This window comes from Suncus etruscus, chromosome 14 (assembly GCF_024139225.1).
Source record: "Suncus etruscus isolate mSunEtr1 chromosome 14, mSunEtr1.pri.cur, whole genome shotgun sequence".
Classification (NCBI taxonomy): Eukaryota; Metazoa; Chordata; class Mammalia; order Eulipotyphla; family Soricidae; genus Suncus; species Suncus etruscus.
In genome coordinates, this window is record NC_064861.1 from 95805307 (window position 1) to 95832383 (window position 27077).

The following is a 27077-nucleotide window of genomic DNA, read 5'->3' on the forward strand; positions in this document are numbered from 1 at the left end:
TGTGCAGCCCTTGGAGGTGAAAGGTTTAAACTCTTGAGGGTGCAGGTTAACCGATGAAACTGCTTGTGGAGAGTTAGGGGCAGCATCACACCCCCTACTCCCCTGTAATCCAGCAAGGGGTCACTGAGGCCTGAGCCATACACCTTGTGAAGGCTCCTGCCAGCATGTGGCAGTGGGACAGGTAATCAGCTCTCGATGGGATAGTTATAGTTAATGGGGACCTTCCTTCCATTATGGGGCATCATGGCTCGGTGTGGGTCCTGCTGGTGATATATAACCACTGTTATCATCTATTGGACAGCATATCTCACTAGTCTCACTGGTTCTACTGCTGTCCTCAGTGCTGGCCAAGTGGGCTTTTGCATTTGGGGCTTTCCTGTGAACTGGTTCCTGGTACTTGGTGCTGCAGTAGTGAGTGGGGCAACTGCAAACTGAGTTCCTGTCTTTGCCCTTCAACCCTGAGAATTAACGTGTAGGCAGTAAATAGCCTCTCTTGAGCTGATTTCAGCTAGCTTGATCTTGGTTGTTACGTCTGGGATGATGGTCCTATCTGATTGTCATTCTGGTGTGGTCAGAATATCAAAAAAAATCCAGGCTCCAAAGTTTTGTGGCCAGCACCATACTTCGTTTTAATTCTGGCTGTCCTCTTCTTTTGAAGTTTTTTTGGACCACTCCTATGGGACTCAGTGTTACTCCTGGCTTTGCACTTAGCAATTACTCCTGGCCGGCTTGAGGGGACTATATGGGATGCTGGGGGTTAAACCTGGGTTGGCTGAGTGCAAGGCAAATGCACTATCCTATACCTTGTGCTATCACTGTCCCCTGTCCTTCCCTTCTCATGCACTCAGCCCAGCCAGGCAGCAACAGAAGAGAATAGAGTGGGCCAGGCCTTGTGAGGTCCTCACCCCTTCCTCGATGCCCCCCCCCCCAGTGTCCTAAAGCAGGTGTTAAACATTCCCTTCTTTATTGTCTGCCTAAATTTGCAGAAGCACATCAACTTCTCGCTCCACTCCCTGTACGGAGTGGATGCCTGGGCCGCGTCAAGAGGAAGAACCCAAGAAGGGCCAGGGAGGGCTGGAGCTGGCATTGACAAGGAGGAGGATTAAGCCCCTGTCCTTTTGTTTCCTACCAGCAGGGAGTGTCTAGTTTTCATCTAGAAAATAAAACAGACCAAGGCTTTGGAATTGTGTCTCCTGATGTTCATTTTCGCTGCTGGCACATAACCACACTCCCTGACTCACCACCACAGGAGGGCACAAGCATCTTTTTTTTTTTTTTAGTAATCATTATCATTTTTTTTAATTTTTTTATTTTTCATTATGAGAACAAAGATGCAAAGAAAGAGGACAAGGTAAAGTTACAGTGGAAGGACAATCAATCACCCATAATATAATTCTCAGAAGTCCCCTTGCTGATATCTTAACTTTGAAATTTCAGCCAAAGAACATTAAGATAAATAAGACAGAATCCATGTACAATTACTTTGTCCCTCAAGTCCTCAGATTGTAACACATTATAATATTTCTTAACAGCACACAAGGCAATCTAAAGCCATAAAACTTATGTAACTCCTTAAACATTACAGGCATAGTATTTTTCTACATTTCCATGTACATGCATATTAGCTTAAGTTAACCTCAAATTTTAAGTGGGTGCGTTTTAAGGATTAGAGTCAAAGGAGCACAGTAAAAGTGGTGTTAGAGTGGCAATTGTTGTTTGCATAGGCCCACCAAAATATGAGGGACATGGAAAGGAATAACCTTGGCCTAAATACAAAGAGACCCGACCCCTGATGTTTCCTGGCACAAGACCAATTCTAGGCTCCAGGCAAGCTAGATCGTCCAATCCAAGACATGGTCTGTAGTGCCAACACACCTTTATTTTTCACACAGTCTCTGTTGTTGGTATCATCTTTCTGTATTAAAGATCCTGAAATCTGCATATCCTACATTGAAGTCAGGATGTGGAGGGTCCTCTCCTTTCACCTCACAATCAAAGGGCAATGCAGGGCGCCCTGTCCTGTAAGCAGGTCGTTGTTGTTGTTAAGTCTTCTCAGTGTTAAGGGAAGTCTCTTTTGAGCAGGTCGATGTCTGAGCAGTGTAGGGGCTTCCGTGGTAGAGGATTGCTTCCAGGTGATGTTATAGACCAGCCTGGATGTTTCGTGGATGGCTTCCCTGGTTCAGGGGTGAATGGAAAATGCCCTTTCTTCTGAGGTCTGTGCCAGGTCATTATGTTAATGTTCAGGGTGTAAGGTCCCTTTGCACTACAAGATTTGTGTGTTCCAATCTCTATTAGATAGGATCTTATTTGTATGTATAGTATTTTCCCATTTTTATGTGCCTATGCAAAAAAGGAGCAATGCCACGTGGCGTTATTGGTGCATATGGGGACCATAAGAACAAGTCCAACAATACCCATGATATGGTTCAATCATAAGGATTAAATTGGGGGACTCTTTCACCAAAATTCCTTGTTGAACAGCTCATAAAGAGAAGATAAAAAGTGGTTAGAATCATCACTGTATAAGACAACATTTAGTAAGAAATATAGCTGTCAGAGAAAAAACACAAAATATTCTAAAGAAATACGTGTCCATTTTATGAATCTTGAAACAGTTTGGGGTTGTTGCACACAATGCACGGCTTTGGTCTGTGATTAGGATTGTGCAGTACTGAAGTTAAAAAAAGTAATGTAGGTTAGTGACATTTGGGGGTTAGAGAGTTAAGGAGTACAAAAGAGCTTTGTAGGGTTGTGGGATAGGGCAGAATACAAAATGAACATTTTGGATATGCAAAACATAACATAAGGATAAGGAATACTCTTTATGCTTAAAGTGCGCTTGGGGGCTCACGCCCCCATGCGATTCTGTAGTTTTTGGATGCATAGGGAGGAATTTCTCACCCCCTCCCCCCAGGGCCCGATTAACCAGGCGTAGCCCTGAAGACCCGCCTGGTGTGGGGGATCTCGGTCCCCTGGACTAAGTGGTCAGCCCAGGGGGCCTGTGGCTAGCTGTCCTGCCCAGAGCCCCCAACATACCATTCAAAGACACCCAGAAATCCTGGCATGCAGAGTGTTCTGAGCCCAGCCCTGCCTCTGTAGTTTTTGGATGCATAGGGAGGAATTTCTCACCCCTCCCCCCAGGGTCCGATTAACCAGGCGTGGCCCTGAAGACCCGCCTGATGTGGGGGGATCTCAGTCCCCTGGACTAAGTGGTCAGCCCAGGGGGCCTGTGGCTAGCTGTCCTGCCCAGAGCCCCCAACATACCATTCAAAGACACCCAGAAATCCTGGCATGCAGAGTGTTCTGAGCCCAGCCCTGCCTCTGTAGTTTTTGGATGCATACGGAGGAATTTCTCACCCCCTCCCTCCAGGGTCCGATTAACCAGGCGTGGCCCTGAAGACCCGCCTGGTGTGGGGGGATCTCAGTCCCCTGGACTAAGTGGTCAGCCCAGGGGGCCTGTGGCTAGCTGTCCTGCCCAGAGCCCCCAACATACCATTCAAAGACACCCAGAAATCCTGGCATGCAGAGTGTTCTGAGCCCAGCCCTGCCTCTGTAGTTTTTGGATGCATAGGGAGGAATTTCTCACCCCCCTCCCCCCAGGGCCTGATTAACCAGGCGTGGCCCTGAAGACCCGCCAGGGGATCTCGGTCCCCTGGACTAAGTGGTCAGCCCAGGGGGCCTGGGGCACAAGCATCTTGAATGTGTCAGTCATCTGGGATGGGAGGGTCATTCTTAGGCATAGGGAGGAAAGGGCACATTTCTTTGTGGAAGTAAGGGTGAGATGGAGAAGAGTTGGGACTAGCCCACAAAGCTGAGATTCTTTCCCCTGTCTCTTAAAGTGATTTTTATTGTTTGTTAGCAAATCTTGAAGCACAATTAGTGGCATCAAGTCAGTTTGCATTATGAATTAGTGCTAAAGGCAGGTGAGGTTAGGGCCCAGGATGGGGTTTGGGGGTAGCAGAACCAATGTATTGTACAGTTGAGGTCCAGGTCAGTGTTACTTTCTTCAAGTCTGAGTGTTGACTACCGCCTCAGTACTGTCAAATATGACTCCAAGGACCAATCTGCTTTGGGGGTTTTCAGATACTCAGGACTAAGAGGGGGGCCTGCTTCCCCTTCTCTGATGAGAAACCATGTCAGGCAGAAGTGGCTTGGGAAACCTCAGAGCCTTCACTCTCCCTTATTGTGCCCAGAAGTGAGGGCTCTCGACTCTCAGCTTGAATCCATCAAATCTTTAGATTTTTTTTGGTTGAAGCAGGCCTTGCTGACCACCCCATCATAAGATCTTCATGGCAGCTTCCTAGGACTCTAAGAGTTAGCTGTGAAATCTGCAGTTGGAATCAGTTACCAAATACCAGAGTCTGCAATTTGTTAGCTGGCTGTGGAAGCAGTTTTAGTGTAGTAGCCCCCGTCATATATGAAGATACAGTTCTCACTTCTGAGGGTGTTTGTTCTGTCATAGCCTTTGGCACCTGAGAAGTGTGAAGGGCATAGGCTCACGCTCCCCAGACCACTCTGGTCCTGTGCTAGTGAATGGCCAGAGATGTGTAGACACTGTGGTTTTCAGGCATCTCTTCTGGTGAGGAAGTGGCTGTTGGCTCTCTTCTGAGGGCAAGGTGGTTCAGCTCGGCATAAGTCACATCGCAGGGTTCTTTAGGTTCAGCCTGAAACAGAAGGAGGGGTAGTATGTAGCTGGCATAGAACAAAGCCAGGAGCCTCTACCCATTGATTTATCTTTTGTGCCAGCCCCTCTACTCATCTGTTAGTCTTGTGCCAACCACTAGCCCGATATAGGAGAAGTGCTTACTTGCTGCCTGAGCCTAGCATGGTTCACCTGGGCATATGTCACTCCCTGGGGATCTTCATGGTTTATATACACCTGGAGAAAAAACAAAGAGACAGATAATAGACAACCCCGACTCCCAAATGCTTCCAGTGTATTTTCTAGACTTGCTAATGTAATGCTTTTCTGGAAAACTTTTAGTTGGCCCAAAGAGAGCAAAGATTAAGTAGCTTTCCTTGCATGGGCTGACCCATTGTGATCCCTGGCACCACTTAGTATCACCTGAGCAGTGCCAGGAGTGACCTGAGCACTATAGGGTGTTGGAGGGACACACAACCTTCCTAATACAGCAAACAAAAAATCCTTTAAATCACTTTGAGTGTTTGTAAATAGATAGATTCAGAAAAAAACAGGGAAAGCATAATTTCTTTTTTGGTTTTTGGGTCACACCCAGCAGCGCTCAGGGATTAGTCCTGACTCCACACTCAGAAATTGCTCCTGGCAGGCTCAGGGGAGCATATGAGATGCTGGGATTTGAACCGATGACCTTCTGCACGAAAGGCAAATGCCTTACCTCCATGCTATCTCTCTGGCCCCAAAGCACAATTTTTAAAAAGAGTAAAATTGTGCTCACTTCAGCAGCACATATACTAAAATTGGAATGATCAGAGATTAGCATGGCCTCTGTGCAAGAATGACACGCAAATTTATGAAGGGTTCCATATTTTTTTGCAGTGAATAAAAAAAACAAAAAGAGGAAAATTAACGTGCCAAGGAAGAAATTACTATGTTATGCAAAATCAAAACACAAGGGGCTGGAGGGGTGGTGCAAGTGGTAGGGCATTTGCCTTGCATGTGCTAACCCAGGAAGAACCACAGTTCGATCCCCTGGCATCCAATATGTTCCCCCAAGCTAGGAACAATTTCTTAGCGCAAAGCTAGGAGTGATCTCTGAGCATCACCAGGTGTGGCCCCAACAACCTCCCCCGCTGAAGCAAACCAAACCAAACAGACAAAATACCAAAAACCAAAACATAAAATCTTACAGTCATACATAAATCCAGGAACTAGAGGAAAAAGAATCCCTTTGAAGTTGTCCCAAGAACAAACTCCCAGGAGTCAATACAGGAGTCCAAGTTCCCATTAAGAGACATAGGACAGGCTGGAGCAATAGCACAGTGGCTTTGGTTCCTGCCATCCAATATGGCCCCCTGAGCCTGTCAGGAGCAATTTCTGGGCGCAGAGCCAGGAGGGACCCTTGAGTGCCACCGGTATGACAAGAAGAAGAAGAAGAAGAAGAAGAAGAAGAAGAAGAAGAAGAAGAAGAAGAAGAAGAAGAAGAAGAAGAAGAAGAAGAAGAAGAAGAAGGAGAAGGAGAAGGAGAAGGAGAAGGAGAAGGAGGAGAAGGAGAAGAAGAGGAAGAAGAAGAAGAAGGAGAAGAAGAGGAAGAGGAAGAAGAAGAAGAAGAAGGAGAAGAAGAGGAAGAAGAAGAAGGAGAAGGAGAAGGAGAAGGAGAAGGAGAAGGAGGAGGAGAAGAAGAAGGAGGAGGAGGAGAAGAAGAAGGAGGAGGAGGAGGAGGACAGACTGTACTGAAAGAATTCCCACTGCCCTACACTAAGCATTTGGGCAATCTAGAATAATCTAACATTCTTAGAAACACTCTGCTAAGAAACAGAACATGATTCTATCAGTCCGAACAGAATGGTTTCAAAGGAGGAAATTGACATCCACATAAGCTCTCCCCAGAATGAAGATTGAGGACCAGTTTCGCTGAAGACTCCCTTTACTGTGATTCTGAGTACAGTGGAGGATCTAATGCTCCATGCTTCCTCCAAACTGAAGAGGAAGGGAAACAAGTATAACATTCTATGAAGTCAGCAGTTACTAATAGCAAAACTAGGCCAGGAAAAGGAGAAAAAGAAAGAAAAGAGAAAGAACTAACCAAAGAAACTAGGCAAGAAATAGAAGTTAAAACATTCGTATTGGAATACAAATTCTAGTCACCATATAAATGTTGTTTTCAGACAACAAGTTAACAAGGCAGGCACAGTGGCCTATGTATGACTTGCTCACTGTCCTATGTTTGATCCCTGAGCAACACTACATCAAATAAGAAGTCATGAAGAGGGGCCTGAGCGACAGCATAGTGGTAATGTATTTGCCTTGCATGTGGCCAACACAGGACGGATCCCAATTCAAATCCCTCAATGTCCAGGAGCTACTTATGAGCACAGAGCCAGGAGTAACCCCTGAGTAAGGCTGGGTGTGATAAAAAAAAAGAAAAAAGAAAAAGAAACCATCAAGCTATGATATGAGTGAGAGAATAACCAATACTAATGGCTGCAAAGTCAATACACAGAAATATGCTCTATTCCTATAAAAAACAAGGAACTAGAGGAAAAAGTATCCCTTTGCAACTGTCTCAAGAACAAGCACCTAGGAATCAATACTGGAGCGAATTTGGTACCTGTTAAGAGAAATAATGGAAGAGGACAGAATAGCTTGGAAGATTTGTGGCTGCTCTGCACTGAGCATTATCCAGGACCACTGCAATCCCTATTAAAACTGCACAACTTGGGGCTGGAGAGATAGCACAGTAGCAGGGAGTTTGCTTTACATGCGACCAACCGAGGACTGACCTGGGATTGATCCCCACATTCCTATATGTTCTTCTGAGCCTGCCAGGAGTGATTTCTGAGCACAGAGCCAGGAGTAACCCCTGAGTGTTTCCAGTTTTGGCCCCAATACCAAAAACTAAAAACAGAACAAAAACCTGAAACTGGAGTGAGTCAGGGCATTCTGTATGGTTACCTGAGCCTCTCAGGAGGGCTTTCTGAGTACAGAGCCAGCAGTATCATGAGTGTGGCCCCAAGACAAAAACAAAAACAAGCAAACCACTACAAATCTCATGCTTCAAGAATGCAGGTTAAATGCTCCTATTTATAATCCTGTTTCTCCTCCTTCTACTCTCTTTCACATTTTTTTTGTTGTTGTGGGGTTACTCCTAGCTCTGCACTCAGAAATTGCTCCTGGCAGGCTCAGGGGAACATGGGATGCTGGAATTAGAATCTCTTACAACTCTCATACTCTTGTGTGGGGCCATAAATCTCCCCAAATAAAAAAATCTGAGAAGATGGGCAGGAAAGTGTGGAGCGTATGCTTGAGTTGCAGGGGAGGGATAGAGAAGAGGGGAGGAATGGAGGGGAGAGGAAAGGAGAGAGAAGAGAAGAGAAAGATCTCGAATGTTACTCAGCCATTTGAAAGCCATGAAAAGAGCCTGAGAGAAGGCTTTTCCAATCCTGCATGTGTTCGCTTCTGTATGGAAGTTCAAGACAAGCAAAGTGCCTGAGGCCCACATGGAACAGAGAGATGGTTTTAGAGGCTCGTGCTGCTTGTCATCAGAAACACTGGGTTTGACCCTCAGCACCACATGGGCTGCAGAATATGTATTTCACATAGAAAGCCCAGGTTGATCCCTAGTCATCTGAGCCCCAAGTGGCTACAGAGAGACAAACAAAACAAAAACCTCAAAACAAAACCTCGGTCCAGTGCCGTAGTATAGCAGAGAGGATATTTGCCTTGCATGCGGTCAACCTGGGTTCAATCACTGGAACCCTATATGGTCCCCTGAACACCGCCAGAAGTGATCTGAGCACAGAGCAAGGAGTAAGCCCTGAGCATCAATGGCTGTGGCCCCCAAATCAAAGCCAATCTAACCCCAAAAAGCTCCTTAGGCTGCAAGAGCCAGTGGTGTTTCCTAGAGGGAAGGACGAAGGGAAAAAGGAAGGGAAATGCAACGAAAAGGGTGAGGGAGGGGAAGAAGAGTCCGTTTAAAATGCTGAGTCCTGATTCTTAGAACAGGATGTCCATATGCAATAGCACAAGCCCGTGTTACAGCACTTAAAACTTCCCTCGGAGGGGCTGCAGCAACAGTACAGCAGGAGGGCATTTGCCTTGCACGCGGCTGACCTGGGACGAACCTGGGTTCAATTATCGGTGTCACTTATGGTTCCCTGAACTTGCCAGGAGCCATTTCTGAGCCAGGAGTTAGCTCTGATTACCACCAGGTTTGGCCCCCAAAACAAAACCAAAGCAAAACAGAAAGTTCCCATGGAGCCAGAGACAGTCCAGCAGGCAGGGTGCTTGTCTTAGACACAGTTGAGCAGAGTTTGATCCCCAGCATCCCACATACTCTGCCAGTACTGATTCTGCCAGGACTGATCCTGGCTCCTGGCTTGGGGACCATATGGGACATCGGGGATTGAACTGAGGTTTGTCCTGGGTCAACCACATGCAAGGCAAGCGCCCTACTGCTTGTGCCACCACTCCAGTCCCTGGTTGTGTTAGTGAGTGTGTATGTGAGAGTGTCAATGATGAGCTCTCTGTCCGAACATGGGCTCTGGGACTTGGGCGACAGTGGAGCCCAGGGGGATCCACTGAGCCATGTGCCCTGACACCCAACTGCACACCAGGAGGCAGGAGGGGGCGTCAGGCTGCGTCTCTTAGTCCTGAGCCTGAGCTCATTGGAGTCCTCTGACAGCTAGAGTTGTGGGGAGGGAGGGAACCCCAGACAGAACTGGGCCAGCACAGGCTCACCTGGGGGTTCAACTGCGCCCCATCCTCAGACTGTGTGTGAGTGACGGCGGTGTCTGTGGGGAGAGGAAGGGAAACATGTTCTGGCTGGGCCCTTGAAATGTTTTTAGCCATTAGCCCTGCCCTGCCCCAGGCCTTGGGGTCTCTGAATCCCCAGACATCCATCCCCCTATAGCTGTCACTGGGCCATCTCTCTGGATGGGGCTGGGGCTTGGGGCAGGGGCCTTGGGTGGCCTCTCCCCCCACTCACTCGACTTCTGGTGTCCAGCCTGGTGGCAGTGGTGGAGAATGAAGAGAAGGAGGAGGAGGAGGAGGCCAAGCAGGGCACCAGACAGTCCAAGGAACAGGGTTAGGGAGTCCAGTTTACGTGGGTCCAGAGTCACCCCTGAGATTAGGACATGGAGTTGGACATACCCCGCATGGGGCAGCATTGGCTGCACCCACTGAGCTGCCCTTGCAGCCTCAGAAGCTCTTTCCTCAAAACTTTCAGCCTCGAAGTCCCTGGGGGGGGACAAACACCTGTCCTAGAGTCTCATTCCCCTTTCTGGCCCAGGGCCCCCTCTACAGAGTACTCACATCCCTACACTACCACAGGGGCTGTGGACACATGGGAGTTGGAGGGGCCATGTGCCACTTGGAGAGGCGACAGAAGGAGGACAGTGATGGGGACAGCAATGGAAAGGAAATGGCCAGTCCAGGCAGGGTGGCAGCCACACCCTTTGCAGCCAGTCAGGCTGGTCCATCTCCAGGCTGTGGCCTCCTTGTCCTTGGCCCCAGTAGATGCAGGGGAATGAGGATGTGCTGAGGAATCCCCACCTTCTCCTCTGGCCCACTGTCCTGCCCGTCAGCAAACTGGGGATCAGGCCTTGGTGGATGCTACTGGACTTGGTTTCTGGGCTAGGGTCTGGGGGCACCTGGGAGCTTCTGACTTGTTTTAGTTTGGGTCTGTGCTCCATCCACCCTCTGCCCACTGGGTTTGACTGGTTTTCCTTGAGCCCCTCCCTGCCACTGAACCTCCTCTACTCCCCCCAGGTTGTGACCCCTCCCCCTGGAACTGCCCTTTCCCCCTGGACCCCTTAGATGGAGCACCTCACCTGAGACCTGGAGCTGCAGGGGATGGCTGGGTGGGGACAGCAGGTGGGGGACGGAGCTGTTGGAGGTATAGCACCTGTAGGTGATGTTCTGGGCAGGGCCCAAGCCTCGGAGGGTGAAGTTGGCCTGAGAGGGGGCGGCTGGGTGGGGCAGGAGGCACCGCAGGGGTTCGGCGGCTGAGCCCTCTTGGGCCAGGTAGAAGGTGTCGGCGCTGTCAGCCGAGCGACACAGTAGCGTCACATCCCCTCCTGCGGCCACGTGCCTCTCAGGCAGTGCCCAGAGCTCAGGGCTGCTGCCCATCCCTCTCCCTGTGATGGTAGAGGGGTGAGAAGGTGGCTGCTTAAGGTACATGTGCTCACACATGGAGGGGTTACTCAAATTGGGTTGTGGGGTCCATGCGGGCAGGGCTGTGGTGGGGACTGACCCAACCTGAGTGGCTACTATGGCTCCCCTGTGACCACTCCTGGCCTCTCCCCCTCGTATTATCCCCTTCCTGTGCCCGCGGACAACCCCTCACCTGCCACCAGAATGTCCAGGGGGTCACTGGGCTTCGACCACAGGACGTCGAGTTGGTGTCCCCCGAAACAGCGGTACCGATCCCCATGGGAGGCGTTCGCAGGGCCCAGGGGGAAGTTGGGGCTCGGCTGCCCATGAAGGCTGTGCGGGGGTGAGTCACCCTTGGTCAGAGCAAAGACGCTGAACTTCTCGGAGCTGCACCGCAGGGTCACATTGTCCCCAGACTGCACCAGGGGGCCTGGCTGTGCTGACAGGGATGGAGGGTCGAACACATCTGGGGATGGGGGACAGTGACAGTGAGAGGACACCCACAAGGCCCAGTGGGCTCAGCGAAGGCAGCAGCCACCCCTGCCGCATTTACCCCAGAATGCAGATCCCACACTGAGCCCCGCATGATCACTGTACGGCTCAGGGTGCTGGTCTGGGCGAAGAAAGAGGGGAGTCCCTACCTGTGACCTGGAGATGCAGAGGGGCACTGGGCAGAGACCATGAGTAGGGCTGGGATGAAGCAGAAAGGTAGCAAGTATAGTTGCCTCCATGAGAGGCATTCACGGGGCCCAGGGAGAAGTTCGCTTGCCACCTCCCCTGAGAAAATTGAGGCTCCAGGTGTCGAGGCTCAGCGTCTCCCTCCTTCAGCAGGTGGAAGGTGCCCTTCATGTTGCTGGAGCTGCAGGAGAGGGACACGCTCCTCCCTGATGCCACCACGGGGCTCGGGTGGGCCTTGAGCAAGGGTGCAGAAGACAGTCCTGGGGGAGAAACAGCAGCTCTAGGGGTGTCTCACAGCACCCTCCTTCGTGTGGATGTGGTGGCCCCACTCTCCCTCTTACCGGTCAGCACCAGGGTCAGGGGGTCGCTGCGTTGTGCTCGGTGGTGGGCGCTGGTGTACGAGCATTGGTACTGCCCTGCCCTGTGGACGTTCAGATTCCGGAGGGAGATGTAGGCCTGACCTCTGTGGGCCGGGGACTCCTCCATGTACTCCCACTTGGAATCCCTCACTGTATGCAGACGGAACTCGGATGCCTTCGGGGGTCCCAGGCACCAGATGGTCACTGAGCCCCATCTGGGGATCCGGGGGCCTGGGTCAGCCCAGATGGAGGGTTTTGGCAGGCTTCCTGGTAAGGATCAGGCCTAAGTGTCAGGGTCTTCCTCCCTTGAGACCCCTATTAGGCTCCTCACAGACCCATGTGCTCCCCACCCCCTGGGCTGAGGAAGGGACTGTGGGGGGACTCACCTGTCTGCACCTGGTCTCTGGAGCCTCTGCACAGCCCTGAAAGAACCACTTGTGAGCGCTCCACCCACAAGAGCCCCAGGCTGGTCTGAGTCGAGTCTGGGGTTTGAGAGGGACTGAGCAGCAGACCCGCCCCTGAGTCTGGGGTCTGAGGGTCAGGGCAGGAGTGGGGAACCCCTCCTGGAGACTCACCGAGGCAGAGAAGGGCAGTGAAGAACAGGATTGGGGTGACAGGTGCCATATGCCCAGGGAGCTGGGCCAACATGTCCAGAGGGGTGTCCCCCTTGGGAGCGCCCGGCCTGGGACCAGTTCTGTGTCCTGTGACCTGGCCGATTCCTCCTCTTCAGCCACAGGAAGTGAAGGGTTTGCCAGGGGTCTGCTCTAAGACCCTGAGGACGGGCCAGGGGACAGCTGCTGGGGACTGCTTGGACCAGTGGCTCCCCCAGCCTCTGTGCCGCCTCCCTTAGCGCAGAGCCCCAGTCCAGAGAGTGGCTGGTCACAGATAGGTTGAGGTGTGTATGCGTGAAAAAAGGGACCTCAGACCAGGCTGGGGCTCCTTGTACATGCTGCAATCGCCACTTCCCTTCTCTGGACTCTGATGCAAATGTCTTTCCTTCCTTGTCACTCCTGCTCGGCCTCCAGCCACTCAGAAGCAGCGGCACATCCAGACATGGGCCCAGGGCTGGGATCCTGGGCATGCGACAATCTCTCTTGGACCTCAGCTCAGCCCCGAGACACCCGTCCACTCCGGGCCTTGTCTGCTTGGGACCCAAGAAGCTGCAGGGACAATCATGGTACCTGATCCTGGTACTGAGGGTCCTGTAGGGCTGAGAGACCCCCGAGGGAGCATAGGGCTTCCTCATGTCAGAGGCTCTTCTGTGACAAAGTCCACCCGGGCCCCACAGTTGAGCACAGGGAACTGGCTTTGGGTTTCGAGTTTTGTCTTGGAGGCTGTGGAGGATTTTGTTGACCATATATACGAAGGGTTCTTCCCCACAGCAAAGTCTCATGCCACGGGTGGCTCTGTGCATGGGACTAGAGGGGAGCAGAGGGGAGGGACAAGTATCCTGGCACAGGAGTACCAAGTAGGCAAGAGGGCAGAGACCTGGACTGAGCTTGCCATGGCAGGGACTATGGGGGGCAGTGGTGCAGAGGTGGAGGGAAGGGACACATCTGGCGTTATGCATGACACCCGATCATGGGGCCCCAGATTCAATGCTAAAATATCATAATTGGAGCTGGAGTGATAGGGCAGCAATAGGAGTGGGCTAGTGGGTTTGCCTTGTATGTGGCTGACCCGGGTTCAATCTCCAGCATCCCATAGGGTCCGTTGAGCCTGCCAGGAGTGATTCCAGACACAGAGCCAGGAGTAACACCTGAGCACCACCAGGTCTGGATTAAAACAAAACAAAACAAAACAAAACAAAAAAACAAAGGGCCAGAGAGATAGTACAGCGGTAGGGCATTTGCCTTGCATGAGTCTGCCACCAGGACGAACCTGGGTTTCATCCCCAGTGTCCAATATGGTCTCCTGAGCCAGGAGCGATTTCTGAGCAATGAGCCAGGAGTAACCCCTGAGCGTCACTGAATATGGTCCCCAAACCAAAAACAACAACAACAACAACAAAAAAAAAACAAAAAATCCACCAAAACAACAACAACCCTCCCCAAATAAACAGAGTTGTTTTTTAAGCCTGTGTTCTCCCTTGGACACCTATCTTGCGTGCTTTTCTCTATGTCTCTTTGCTTTTTTTGGGTGGGGGGTACACCCGTTTGATGTCCAGGGATAATTCCTCGCTAAGAGCTCAGAAATTGCCCCTGGCTTGGGTGGACCATATGGGACCCTGGGGGATTGAAGCACAGTCCTTCCTTGGCTAGTGCTTGCAAAGCAGACAGACACCTTACCTCTAGCGACACCTCGCCGGCGCCTGTCTCTTTGCTTTTACTTTCTCTTTTCTTTTTCTTTTTTCTTTTCTTTTTTTTTTGGGGGGGGGAGGGGGTCAAAGTCCTGGTTACTCCTGGCTCAGAAATCGCGCCTGGCAGGCTCTGGGGACCATATGGGATGCCGGTATTCAAACCACCATTAATCCTGGATCAGCTGTGTTCAAGGCAAAACCCTACATCTGTACTATCTCTCCAGCCCTCTCTTTTCTTTTTCTCTCCAATTTTTATTATAACCCTGTGATGGACCAGTGTGTTCATAATACAGTCATTTCAGGCATTCAATTTTCCACCACCAGTGCCACCACCAGTGTGGTCTTCCCTTTGCCAGTGCCCCGATTTCCCACCTACCACCACATCTTGCCTCCTACCAGGCACAAGCAAATTTACTTCAGATGGTTTGTTCCAACATAAAGGCAAATGGAACGATCAACATTGAGATCAAAGAGGGTCAAATGGAAATGATTGTTCTCTCTCTCCATGGTGTTACTAACTTCAGTGTCTGAGGATTGGCTGGCCTCTGGTTGGTGCAAGTTGAGCTTTTATGTCAATTAAGTTTCTTTTTAGGCTGACTGTGATTGGAAGATTACTGTGTAATTTTTTAATTATATTTTCTGGGATCTTAATGGGCTGACACTACTATAAAATGTTGAAGTTTCCAAGCTTTATAGATTTAAATTCTTGGTGTCTTCTTAAGTTTGATAAGGTGAAGTCACAGAGCTGGTCCATTTCTGCTGGAGGGAGAAGGGTGTGTCGCTGGGCTATTGTAGTTCATGTAGATATTACCTCTCACCTTTCTGAGAAGGCCACGGAGGGATCAACCCAGACAAGATGCCTGGAAAGAATCAATGCCATTATTTTCCTTTGGAACTTAGTAGAAGAGCCGGGCTGACCTATAACTTCCTCTTTCTCTTTACTCTTTCCCACCCCTATTTTCTTCTTTCATTCCTCTATGGGCTGTGCTTGTGGTTTATTCTTGGCTCTATATTCAGCGACCACTGCTCTAGGGGTTTGGGAGATCATAATTCTGGGATCTAACCCATTTTGTCCATGTACAAGGAAAATGACTATACTCTCATCTTTTTTTTTTTTTTGGTTTTTGGGCCACACCCGGTGACGCTCAGGGGTTACTCCTGGCTATGCGCTCAGAAGTCGCTCCTGGCTTGGGGGACCATATGGGACGCTGGGGGATCGAACCGCGGTCCATCTTAGGCTAGCGCAGGCAAGGCAGGCACCTTACCTCCAGCACCACCGCCCGGCCCCAAATTTTTTTTTTTTTTTTTTGGTTTTTGGGTCACACTCAGCGTTGCTCAGGGGTTACTCCTGGCTATCCACTCAGAAATAGCTCCTGGAAGGCACGGGGGACCATATGGGACACCGGGATTTGAACCAACCACCTTTGGTCCTCGATCGGCTGCTTGCAAGGCAAACGCCGCTGTGCTATCTCTCCGGGCTACTCTCATCTTTTTAAGCCAATTTCATTTAATAAAATATGCCCTGCTTCTCGTTCTCTGACCCAGAGGCAGGTCAGGTGGAAGGTAGGAGGGAGATGGGGGACATTGGTGACGGGAAATGGGCACCGTGGAAGGGTGTTGTATATTGTATGGCTGAAATTCAATCACAGACAACTTGTAATTGTGAAAAGGAAACTCAACTGTATGAAAAACAGCCTTGTAACTATGATGTTTATATAAAGCAATTAATTAAAATATATATTAGGGGCCAGATCGATAGTACAATTTACCTTGCACATGGCTGGTGTTAGATCCCTGGCACACCATGAACCCACGAGGAGTAAGCCCTGAGCACCACCAGGTGTAGCCACCAAAACAAACAAACAAGATAACTGCCTTGCTTCAAATACAAAACTACAATAATAAGAAAACTAAGAAGAAAATGACTCCTAGGAACAGAGAGCTAGCTGATGAAACAGCTGTGCATGTAGGAACCCAGGGCCATTCTCTCCCCTGGCATAGCCCCCCAAACATCAAGAGTGAAGTAGAGAGCACAGATCTGAGGATAACCCCTAAGCACTGCTGGGCATGGTCTCCAAATCCCACAAACAAATGTGAAGTGATGGGAGCTGATTTGGTGGAGATACAGTGTGGGAGACATCTGATGACAGCTTAGTAGCTCTTAAATGTCTGCATTAGCCTCCATGAGCACCTGACCAGGTGCCGAGGGCCTTCTAGAAGCTTCCAATGGCACTCTCCCATAACTGCCATGGCCCCAAGCATGAAGCACATTCATGGGCTCGTGGCAGAGATGGAAGGAAGGTGGCTTGGTGGGAAGTTGGAAGGGACCAATCCTGTGTGGACAATGTCTGTGTGTGTGCAATGTGGGGCTGTGTGTGTGTGTCTCTGTAAAAGTGTGATGTGAAACTGTGTTGGTTAGGATCCTCTGTGTGCCGTAAATTAGCTTTCCTCACACCATGGTTTAGTCTCAACCCCAGGATTAGCCCCTCCTTTGGGTTAGTTCCACTCGTGCCATTGTTTGGCTCCATGATGAGATTAGCCCCTCCTCTTAGTTAGCCATGCCCCTCAATTTAGTCCCTCTTCTTGAATTAGCTTTACCTCATACCCTGGAGGTATGAGGTATTAGCTCCATGCTTGGGATTAGACCCACCTCACTCCATGATGTCCCACCCCTGAGATTAGCTACTCCTTAAATTAGCCCCCTCACATCATGTTACCCTGCCCCTAAGATTAGCTCCTTTGGGTTAGCTCCACCCATACCACGGTATAGCCCCTCCCCTTAATTAGCCAAGCCTATGTCATGAGTTTATGCCCGGCCTGGAGTTAGTTCCTCCCCATAAATTAGCCCCACCTCGCTCCATGGATTTAGTCCCATCCCTGGGATTAGCCTGATCACACACCATGGGATTAGCCCTGCCCATGCCAGGGCTCTGGAGCTGTTGCAAGTGAGTCCTTGGAGGCTTTCACATGTATGTGCTCAGGCACACTGTACAGGCACTGTCCTGTCCTTGGTTCTCCAGAGTGTTTAGTAAATTCTTACATGGCCCAGAATCCAGGTAGCCCCCACAGCCTGGTGAGCTCTGATAAATGATCTGGAATGTGAGCCTCAGGTCTCCTCCCTGAGGAGTTCAGAGTGGGGCACCCTGTTTTATTGCACTAGGCCTCTCAGAGGTTGCAACACCAACCATAATTTGTGCAAGCTTCTCAGGCTGCCCCTGGGCCTCTGCTTCAAGGTCCCCACCGGCCCCAGGTCCTCTCTGTTTCTTGCCACGCTTCCTGTCCCATGTTTCAAGAGAGCAGTTCCTGTTGCCTGGGACACTTCCAGTGCCCTTGTGTTGCTACCAGGTCCCTTGCCATCCCCCAGGCCACAACCACCATATGTGGTTTCTCAGTTCTGTCACCAGGGCCAAGGGATTGTCATAGTTGTTTTCACTGATTCTTTTCCTTGTTTCACTGTATTCCACAAATGATGAGATCATTTGGTATTTATGAGTGTGTTAGTGTGTGTGTGTGTGTTTATGTGTTCTTTTTTCTAAGCTATTTCACTTGTTACTCTTCTCATTTCATCCAGGTTACATTGAACTATAGAACTTTAAGTATTCCACTGCCTACATACACCACAACTTTTCCCTTTTTTTTACCACACCCACCCAGCAGGGCTTACTTCTGGATTTGCATTCAGAAATCTCCCTGGCAGTGCTCAGGGCACATATAGTATGCTAGGAATTGAACCCGGGATGGCCACATGCCAGGCAAGCACCCTACACTGAACTACCCTTCCGCCCCCCACACCTTGACTTCTTGATCTGCTCATCAGCCCTTAGGCATTTGGTTTGTTCCTTATCCTGGCTATTGCAGTGAGTGCTGCCATGAAATGGGATGTGCGTGCCATTTTGGAATGAAATTTGTTTTTGATTTTGCCAACAAGCAGAACCACCGAGTCATGTGAGGTTCTGTTCTTCCTTTTTCATGGCTCTGTCCAGACTGCACCAAACAACATTCCCCTCAGCAGTGCCTGGGGCTTTCTCACCACATCACCATTGACACTGGTTGCTTCCAGTCAAGGCTGTTTATTGCTAGTTAATACTGGTTGTCTCCAGTCAACACTAGTTGTCTTCATTCAATACTAGTTGTTTTTACTCAATAAGGGTCGTCACCAGTCTATACTGGTTGTATCTAGCTAATACTGTTTCTGACTGGTCAATACTAATAGCCTCTAGTCAACTCTTGTTGTCTCCAGTCAGCACCAGTTGTTTCTGTATTTTTTTTTGTGGGTGGGGCACATCTGGTGGTGCTCAGGGCTTTCTCCTGGCTCTTTGATCAGAAATCTCTCCTGGTAGGCTGGGGAAAACATATGAGATGCTGGGTATTGAACCGAGGTCTGTCCCGGGGTGGCTGCAGGCAAGGCAAATGCCTTGCCACTGTGCTATCACTCCGGCTCGTTTCTGGACTTTTTGACTCTGCTGTTCTCACTGGTTTGAGATGATCTCTCATTATGGCCTTGGCTTGCCTTTTGATAATAGTAAGACAGTGAACACATTCTCATTGCCTATGCTTGTGTTTACTGGCCACCTGTCTTGTTTTCTTTTCTTTTTTCTTTTTTGATTTTTGGACCATACCCGATGATGCTCAGGGGTTACTCCTGGTTATGCACTTAGAAATAGTTTCTAGGTCGGGGGACCATATGGGATGTCAGGGATAGAACCCAGCTCCATCCTGGGTCAATGGCATGCAAGGAAAACACCCTATCACTGTGCGATTGCTCTGGCTCCTGTCTTGTTTTCTTTAAAGAAATGTCCTTTCATTTCTTAAGAGGGACTTTTCTGCATTATTGTTTTTTTTTTCTATTATTCTTTGCCTTCATTCATGGTGTTTTTTTTGTTTTGTTTTTGTTTTTTTTGTTTTTGGGCCAAGTGCTCAGACATTACTTCTGGTTTTGCACTCTAAAATTACACTTGGCAGGCTTGGGGAATGTATGGGATGCCAGGGACTGAACCCGGGTTGACTGCATGCAAGGCAAATACCCTACCCGCTGTGCTATATCATTCTAAGCTCTTATTCATAGAATTTAAACATTGTTGGTGGGCCACTCCTACTGTATCCATGGGTTATGCCTAACTGCACTCAAAAATCACTCTTGGAGGTTGCAGCAGTAGTACAGCAATGAGGGCACTTGCCTTGCATGAGGCTGACCTGGGTTTTATTCCCAGCATTTTCTATGGTCCCTGAGCCTGAAAGGGGTCAATTAATATTATTTCTGAATACAGAGCCAGGAGAAACCCCTGAGAATTATTGAATGTGGCACAAAACAAAACAAAAATGAAAGGAAGGAGGGAGGGAGGAAGAAAAGAAGGAAAGATGGAAAAAGGAAAGAAGGAAGGGAGGAAAGAAGGAAAGAAGAGAGGGAGGGAGGAATTAATTATTCCTAGTACTGCCTGGGGAGCCATATGGGATGCTGGAGATCAAACCCCAGTCTGCCGTGTGCAAGGCAAGCGCCTTACCTGCTGTAGTAGCATTCCACCCTCATTCATAGTATTATTCCCATCTTCCCTCTCCTACTCCCATTTGGAATATTTTTCTGGTGATGTCAGGGTTTGAACCCAGGGCCTCACAAATGCAAGCAAGTGTTCTTTCTACCCACATGTATTTGCTATACCTTTGGGATTCTTTGGGAATGACTGGGAGCAGTAAGCCTGGATTTTAGGATCTTTTGCTTCCCCTTGGGTCACACCTGAAGGTGATGAGGGCTCATTCCTGGCGGTCTTGGGGAACACAAGGGCTGCTGGGGAACAAATCTTTGTCAGCCTCATTGAAGGCAAACACCTTTCTCTCTGTTCTATTGCTGTACCTCTTCTCTTTTTGGGTATTTGGGCCACACCCTGAGGCGCTTAGGGGTTACTCCTGGCTTTGTGCTCAGAAATCTCTCCTGGAAGACTCAGGGGACAATCTGGGATGTCAGGGATTGAACCTGGGTCTGTCCCAGGTTGGTTGCATCATGGCAAATGCCCCACCGCTGTACTATCTCTCCACCTTCTGTGGCCATTCTTTGATAGGTTCATGGTGTTGAGTTCCCCAGTGCACTGCCCAGTATGTTTTTCTTGCTCATTCTGGGGAAACTGTCTTCTTTTTGTCTTTGTTTGTTTGTTTGTTTGTTTGTTTGTTTTTGGGCCATACCCGGTGATGCTCAGGGGTTTCTCCTGGCTCTGCCCTCAGAAATAGCTCCTGGCTAAATTTTATTGTTTTTATTTTATTTTATTTTATTTTATTTATTTGTTTGGTTTTGGGCCATATCCAGCAGCGCTCAGGGGTTACTCCAGGCTCTGTGCTCTGACGTCATTTCTGGTAGTGCTCAGGAGATTCTATGGGATGCTGGGATCGAACCTGATTCAGGAACATGTACAAGACAGCTGCTCACCCAACTGTGTTTTCACTCCACCACTTGAAATTTTGCCTTCTTGGCTTGGTTGTCATGTCACACACTGATGACTCAGAAACCTGGTGCTTTATTTCCAGAACGTGGGGACATTAGCTCCTGGGGTCCCAGGACCGGGTTGGGTCCTTGCTGGGCTAGTGGAAAGCCAGAGCAGCATACACGCTGGGCTCCTCTGGGGGCTCCCCTGACAGGGAGGGAGGGGTCGCTGTGGTCTCCTGTGCAGTATCCAGGTATTTCAGCTGCGCGTAGGTCACTTCCAGGGGGGCCTCAGGTGCTTCTGCCTGCAGGGGAATTGGGGGTCAGGGGTGCAGAGGACATGCGGAGAATCTGGGTTCCTGGAGCAGAGGGACCCACCTGCCTGCCTGCCTGTGTGTCTTCTTCTGTCTGTCTGTCCTGTGCATTCAGCCAAGCTCCAGAAAATGGGGTACAGGAGGCCACTCCCCACCTGAGTCCTGTGTGCTTCACCTGAGCATAGGTTGCTCCATGGGGGTCTTCATCCTGCTTGATCTGTGGGAGAATAGAGGTGTCTGTGTCTGTGACCTCGCTTCTTCTCCTTGGCTCACACAGCTGCTCCAGGCTGCCCTCTGAGCCATGAACATCTGGATGCTCTGAGCCTCACACCTGTCCTTCCTCAGCTGCTGCTCCCTGGATCAGCCTGTCCTCCAGCCCTCCTTCCCTCCCACTTCACTCCCTCCCTCCCTCTCCCCTTCATTCGCTCCAGGGCTCAGTGTTGGGGCTGCAGCGGGGTTGAGGAGGGGTGTCGTGCATGTGTGTTACTGAGTATGATGTGTGAGTATTATGTGAGAATAAGTGTAAAGATAATCTCTATTTGCACATGGGCTCCAGGAGTTGGGGGGACCTTGGAGCCCGGGGAAATCCACTGAGTCACCAGCCTGACACCGTGCTGCACCCCAGAAGGTAGGAGGGGGATCAGGGTGCATCTCTTGGTTCTGAGTCAGAGCTCAGTGGAGTCCTCTGGTAGCTGGTGCTGTGGGGAGGAAGGTGATCCCAGGCAGAACTGGGGCAGTGCAGACTCACCTGGGGGTTCAGCCGTTCCCCTTCCTCAGAACGTGTGTGGGTGAAGGTGTCTGTGGGGAGAGGAGCAGGAATGTGTCTTGACGGATCCCTTGAGATCTCTTGGGCTGCAGCCCCCACCCTGCCCCAGACACCAGACCGTTAGCCATCCATCCTCACTGTAGCTGTCACCTGGGCTGTCTTTCTGGACGTGAGCTTTGGGACGTGAGCTGGGGAGCAGAGGGCAGTGTCAGGGCCAGAGACGGGGTGCGGGCAGGTGGGGTGAAGGCTGAGAGTAAGGTTACCGGGTGTTCAGGCCTGTGTCCTGGGGCGCTGAGTGTGTGGCTCCTGTGGACAGTGGAAAGGAGGCTCTGCTGGGATTGGGGCTTGGGGTGGGGACTCTCCGTGGCCTCACCCCTCCCCCTTACTCACCTGACTTGTGTTGTCCTGCCTGGCGGTGGCAGTGGCGAAGGCAGAGAAGAAGAAGGAGAAGGAAGAGGATGAGGAAGATCCCGAGCAGGGCACCAGCCATGGACAGCCCGATGAGCAGTGGGTCTGTGTTATTTCGGTCTAAAGTCATGAACACAGGACATGGGCAGAGGTGTCACTGGGCCCTGGCTTGAGTAGCAGGGCCAGTTGCTCCCCACACAGACCCCTTGGGTCCCTGCAAACCACACAGAAAGCCGCAGGGTCCTCACACCTCTGCGTCCTTGCCTATCCCCTACTTGCCCTGTCCTCATCACTTGCAAGTCCCTGGGCTTAGCACTTCCCTGTCACTCCCCTCATCCTTCCTGTCTCCCTCCTCAGCACCTCCCTGGTCCAAAATCTTATCTCCTCCCTGGACGATGCCCAGAAATCACCCACATCAGCCGCAGACTTCATCTTGCTATCCCCAGAAGGTCCTAGAAGAGGATGAGGGAGGAGTGACTGAGCCCAAGACCCCTCATCTCCTCTCCTGTAACAGCTTAACCAGCACTTTGGGGCACCCTGAGAGTAGCAGGGGTGACAGAATCTGAGGGGAAGCCCACCCATTGACCATTCTGATTCTCCTTCCCCATCACACCAGACCCTCAGGGAACACAATCCTGATATGAACATGATGGAGGGGACAGAGTTGATCCTCACCTGACACCCAGAGATGCAGGGGGACACTGGGGTGTGACAGCCTGTAGGGGCTTTTGCTGTTGGAGCTGTAGCATCTGTAGGTGCCATTGTGTGCTGAGGTCACAGGGTGGAAGGAGAACTGGGCCTGTGTTATTGCCTCTGTTTTATCCACTTTGATGCACAGTGGGAGGTCGGTTGCCCCCTCCTTGGCCAGCAGGAAAGTGTTTATCCAGCCACTGGACCGACAGAGCAGGGTCACATTGTTTCCCGGGGTCACCGGAGGTCCTGGGTCCATTGAGAGGGATGGAGTGTAGGAGAGCTGTTCTAGGAGAGGAAGGGGTGAGGGAACCTGAGTCAGACCAAGTCCCAGGGCCTCTCTCTAGGCCTTTCACTCTGGGTCTTCATCCCTCCCTACAAGGGTCCCAAGAGCCTCATCCTACTATCACCCCCAAAAGGGTCTAACCAGAGTTGGGGTTCCTACAGAGTCATGACCCTCACCTGCTACCAAGATGTCTATGGGGTTACTGGGCTCTGACCATAGAGAGGTGGAATTGTGTCTCCCAAAGCAGTGATACTGGCCCCCATGGGAGGCGCTCACAGGGCCCAGGGGGAAGTCGGCCAGAGATATCCCAGCCTGGGGTTGGTGGTCAGAGTGCTGGAGGATGTTCTGGCTTTTCTCCTTGTACAGAGCAAAGGTGTCATATGCATCCTTAGAGTGACACTGCAGGGTCAGGGTCTGTCCTGGGGTCACAATCAGACTCTGCAGGCTCAGCAGGGAGGGTCTTCTAGACGCACCTGCAGGGACAGGGGACAGTAGGACTTTCCATGTGTTGTCTGTCCTGTCTTGGAATTACTGTCCCCGAAGCTACTGTGTCAGTGCTCCAGACTCCCATGCTCCTTCACTCACCCTGTGCACATGGGGCTTCCATCTGAGCACAGACCCCAAGAATCTGATAGAGCTGAAAACCTGGATGGACCAGGATGAGCCTCACCTAGGACCAGGAGTTGCCGAGGGTCGCTGGAGTCAGACCAGAGCTGGGGTGTGTGTGAGAAAAGGCCATAACACCGGATGGACCACCTGTGGCGGAGGGGCCCGGGGTCAATACGAAACAGGGCCTGGTGCTGCCCACTGGGGAGTCTTTGTGAGTCAAGTTTCCAGTCGGTCTCAGGGTCTCCCTCCTGAGTCAGGACGAATGTGTCATATCCCCGTTGTGAGCCACACTGGAGGGTCACAGTCTCCCCTGAGGCCACAACAGGACTTGGAGAGACTGAGAGGGATGGTTTGCTGTCAAGGCCTAAGAGGGGGAAGGGGTTACAGGGTCACTCTCACACCTTGAGGGCAGAACTCTCCCTCTCCTGCCAGATGAGGGCAGTACCTGGGCCTTGGTTGAGTCTCACCTGTGACCACCAGCTCCAGGGGTTTACTGTACACTGGCCAACCAGTGGGACTGAGATAGGAACAATGGTAAGTCCCTGCATCTGATTCTGTCATGTAAGAGACAGAGAACTTAGCCTTGTCCCCTGGCTCCAGTGGTAACTGCATTTCCCAGGGCGATGAGCTTCCCGTTTTATACAGATAAAACTTCTTGGCCCCTAAGGTCCCTCGACACCACAGGGTCATGGGTCTCCCCCAGGGAACCAAAGACCTTGGCTCAGCCCAGAGGGTGGGTCTGGGGAGGGTTCCTGGAAGAAAACAGAGTTTGGTCACAGACATGCCCCAATCCCAGCTCTCATGCCAGGACTCTCACATCTCCCACCCACACTCTAAAACTCTGTTCCCTGTATCCACTGTGGGCTCTGTCCTGGGGGCCTGGGGACTGGGGTCACACTCACCGGCCTGCACTGGTGTCCTGGTGCCCACACTCAGTCCTGGAGGGAGAGTCTCTATGAGAGTCTGTCCTGAGTCCGAAGGGAGCCTCCTTCCTGCCCCCTAGTCCCAGGTCCCCCCTGTGTCTCACCCAGACAGAGCAGGGCCAGGAGGGGCGTCATCTCATCTCCTCCTGTCTCGGCTGTGCCCTGGTGGGACTCAGTGCCCACAGGACAGACAAGGGGTGTGTCCCTGGGCTGGTCCTATTGGTCACAGGGTGTCACGTCAGAATATCAGGAAGGGGAACTGCCTCCCCGGAACCAGACTCTGTTTCAGGGGAACAGCTAAGACGTGAACTCCCCGAGTCGCTCCTTCCAGGGGAGACATGAACCTGTTTATCCCTCACTGAATGTATCCCCTCCTGGATACTAGCTCTCCTGGGTACTCACCCTGGATGGGGTCTCTGAGAGCAGCCTGTGCTGTTGAGAAACATGGGAACCCCTATCTGAGCTGAGGGATTGGGCAGAAATCCAGAGGACAGAACTTTATCCCCACTTCCATTTCCTCCTCCTATACCTTCCTGTATACCCGCCCACAGGATTATATCTCATCTCTACTCTTGATATGTGCCCTGCTTTTTGTGGGGACCTCAAGCAGGCAGGGACAGTGACTGGCAAGTCCATGTGGCCCCACGGCAGGGATGAGCAGCTGTGACCCTTTTCTGAGCCTCAGTTTCCCCCAAGGGTTCTGGTGTTTTGACCCTGCTCCTCGCTGTCAGGTGCCTTGCAGAAGTGGGGGTTTTTGAGTAGGAATAGAAGCCAGTGGGGGACAGGAAGGAAACAAAATCTGACTCACCCACAGTGACCCTCCCCTTGACATTGACCAACACCACTTACAGTGGGATCAACATGAAGCTTGCGCTTCCTTGAAATGCAGGACCTGAAATTTAGTCTTGGGGCTAATAGATCCTGGCTCAAGGTTACAGTTTGGAACCCCCACCCTGGCCTCTAATAGGGGACACACCACGGGGACAAGACTGGAACCAGCACTTTGTCCCTTTGTGTCTGATGGACACAAGACTCTCATCCCGAGCTTATTCCTGGTCCTGCCAACATCAAGTGTCCTATGGTCTCCATTAGCATCTAGCATATGAGGGGACCCTACCCTGTCATACACTTATGTGGAATTTGGGCATGAGGATTGGACTCGCATAGTAGCCTCGTCTGTGTTACCTCCAGAAAACCTGTGTGGGAGTAGAGGCTTCTAGGAGGACAGTCCCAAAGAAGGGTTTGGTCGTGACATAGATTCCCCCACATCTAGTTTGTCTTTTCCCCATTGCAGGTAGGGATTTGGCAGTAGAGTGAGGAATATTGAATTTCAGAATCAAAGCATTGGAAGCTAGAGTCAGAACACGGATTAAATTAGGAAAAAAAATTGGGACCAGAGAGATAGCAAGACTGGAGAGATAGCACAATGGTAGGCATTTGTCCTGCACGCAGCTGATCCAGGATGAACAATGGTTCAAATCCTGGCATCCATATGGTCCCCTGTGCTATCTGCTAGAAGCAATTTCTGAGCACAGAGCCCAGAGAACCCCTTAGTGCTCCAGGTATGACCCAAAAACAAAAACAAAAAAAATAAAAAAGAAAACATTATTTTTGGTGTGTTTTCACTCATGTATATGTGTTTGTGTGTTTTCATTGCTAAGATTGCAGTGGTCAGGGCTTACCCCTAGCTGTGTGATCAATCCTGCAGGTTTGGGGTTCCCAATGTCAGGCTGGGAGGAAACGTGGGTCTCCTGAATGAATGGCGAGAGCTCCTAAAACTTTGCCCTCTGGTCAGTTGTTCTATACGGAGGCTTTTATAATATTTCTCTATAATATCCTTATCTCTTTCTGTTGTCCCACCTATGGCCTTCCAGGTGGGGGCCCTGTTGAGAACCTAATAAATAGTTGTCAAGGGAGGTGCTCAGGGTCTTTGGGGGCTAGCAGGCTAACAGAGGATTCTGCATCCGACTTTCTTGTCTTTTCCCCCCTCCTGTCTCTGTGGATTATTTGCTGCAGATAAATATTACTAGGATCGCTTCCTCATCCTAGGGAATTGGGAAATGTTAATCAATTTCTCAGTCTGGGACCTCTTGGAGGATCCATCGATAACCAGTCTAGAAGTAAACGTTACTCAACAGTCAGTACAGTCGGTAAATCTTCTTTTCTGGGTCCCACTAAGCCCCATTCCCCACCCTTGCAGCCTGTCTTTGGCTCCCTCACCAGAACCTCTAAATGTAAGAGCATGGGTAAGGGGTTGCTCCAGGATTGGCTTCTGTCCTGCTTTGAGACTGTCAGATAAGTAGGGAAAGGACCCCCTAAGGCATGGAAGTTCTTGAGCTGTAGTACAGCCTAGAGACTGGATGTGGAGAGTGACTTTGTCACTGAAGAGGTCACATAGGCCCCCCTTGGGAGATGCTCCAGGAACAAAGGCCAGGAAAAGGGCTTCAGAGAAGAGAATCATCGCCACCACCAGCCCCTCTAAGAGCAGAACTCTGATGGGTAGAAGTGCCATGTAGGGCGGGGAGGGGGGAAGCAATGCTGTCC

The 27077-nt window shown here is 50.7% G+C and overlaps 3 protein-coding genes and 1 non-coding gene across 4 annotated transcripts in view; 2 read left to right on the top strand and 2 right to left on the bottom strand.

Moving 5' to 3' along the window:
* Positions 1 to 6102, top strand: part of LOC126028692 (40S ribosomal protein S9-like) — a gene marked incomplete at its 3' end in the record, with an annotated part of 31676 nt that extends 25574 nt beyond the window's left edge. Inside the window, 3 exon segments of the mRNA XM_049787626.1 lie at positions 932 to 1020; positions 1023 to 1073; positions 6065 to 6102. Of these exon segments, the coding sequence (XP_049643583.1) occupies positions 932 to 1020; positions 1023 to 1073; positions 6065 to 6102 (178 nt within the window).
* On the top strand, positions 5410 to 5512 carry LOC126029220 (U6 spliceosomal RNA). Its single transcript, XR_007502864.1, has one exon. It is a non-coding gene; the product is annotated as a U6 spliceosomal RNA (small nuclear RNA).
* Positions 6103 to 7226: 1124 nt separating the features above from the next.
* On the bottom strand, positions 7227 to 12557 carry LOC126028693 (leukocyte immunoglobulin-like receptor subfamily A member 6). The gene is made up of 7 exons (XM_049787627.1): positions 12405 to 12557; positions 11812 to 12096; positions 11434 to 11730; positions 10986 to 11258; positions 10471 to 10776; positions 9380 to 9432; positions 7227 to 7250 (listed from the first exon to the last, which is right to left on the bottom strand). Exons 1-7 carry the CDS (start codon positions 12475 to 12477, stop codon positions 7227 to 7229), a joined length of 1311 nt encoding a protein of 436 aa, XP_049643584.1. The 5' UTR covers positions 12478 to 12557.
* An 8138-nt stretch (positions 12558 to 20695) lies between these two features.
* Positions 20696 to 24674, bottom strand: LOC126028694 (leukocyte immunoglobulin-like receptor subfamily A member 6). The gene is made up of 13 exons (XM_049787628.1): positions 24638 to 24674; positions 24513 to 24548; positions 24078 to 24362; positions 23672 to 23974; positions 23178 to 23474; positions 22701 to 23003; positions 22436 to 22477; positions 22008 to 22145; positions 21881 to 21923; positions 21756 to 21805; positions 21600 to 21649; positions 21027 to 21068; positions 20696 to 20842 (listed from the first exon to the last, which is right to left on the bottom strand). Exons 1-13 carry the CDS (start codon positions 24666 to 24668, stop codon positions 20696 to 20698), a joined length of 1767 nt encoding a protein of 588 aa, XP_049643585.1. The 5' UTR covers positions 24669 to 24674.
* Between the last annotated feature and the right edge of the window lie 2403 nt (positions 24675 to 27077).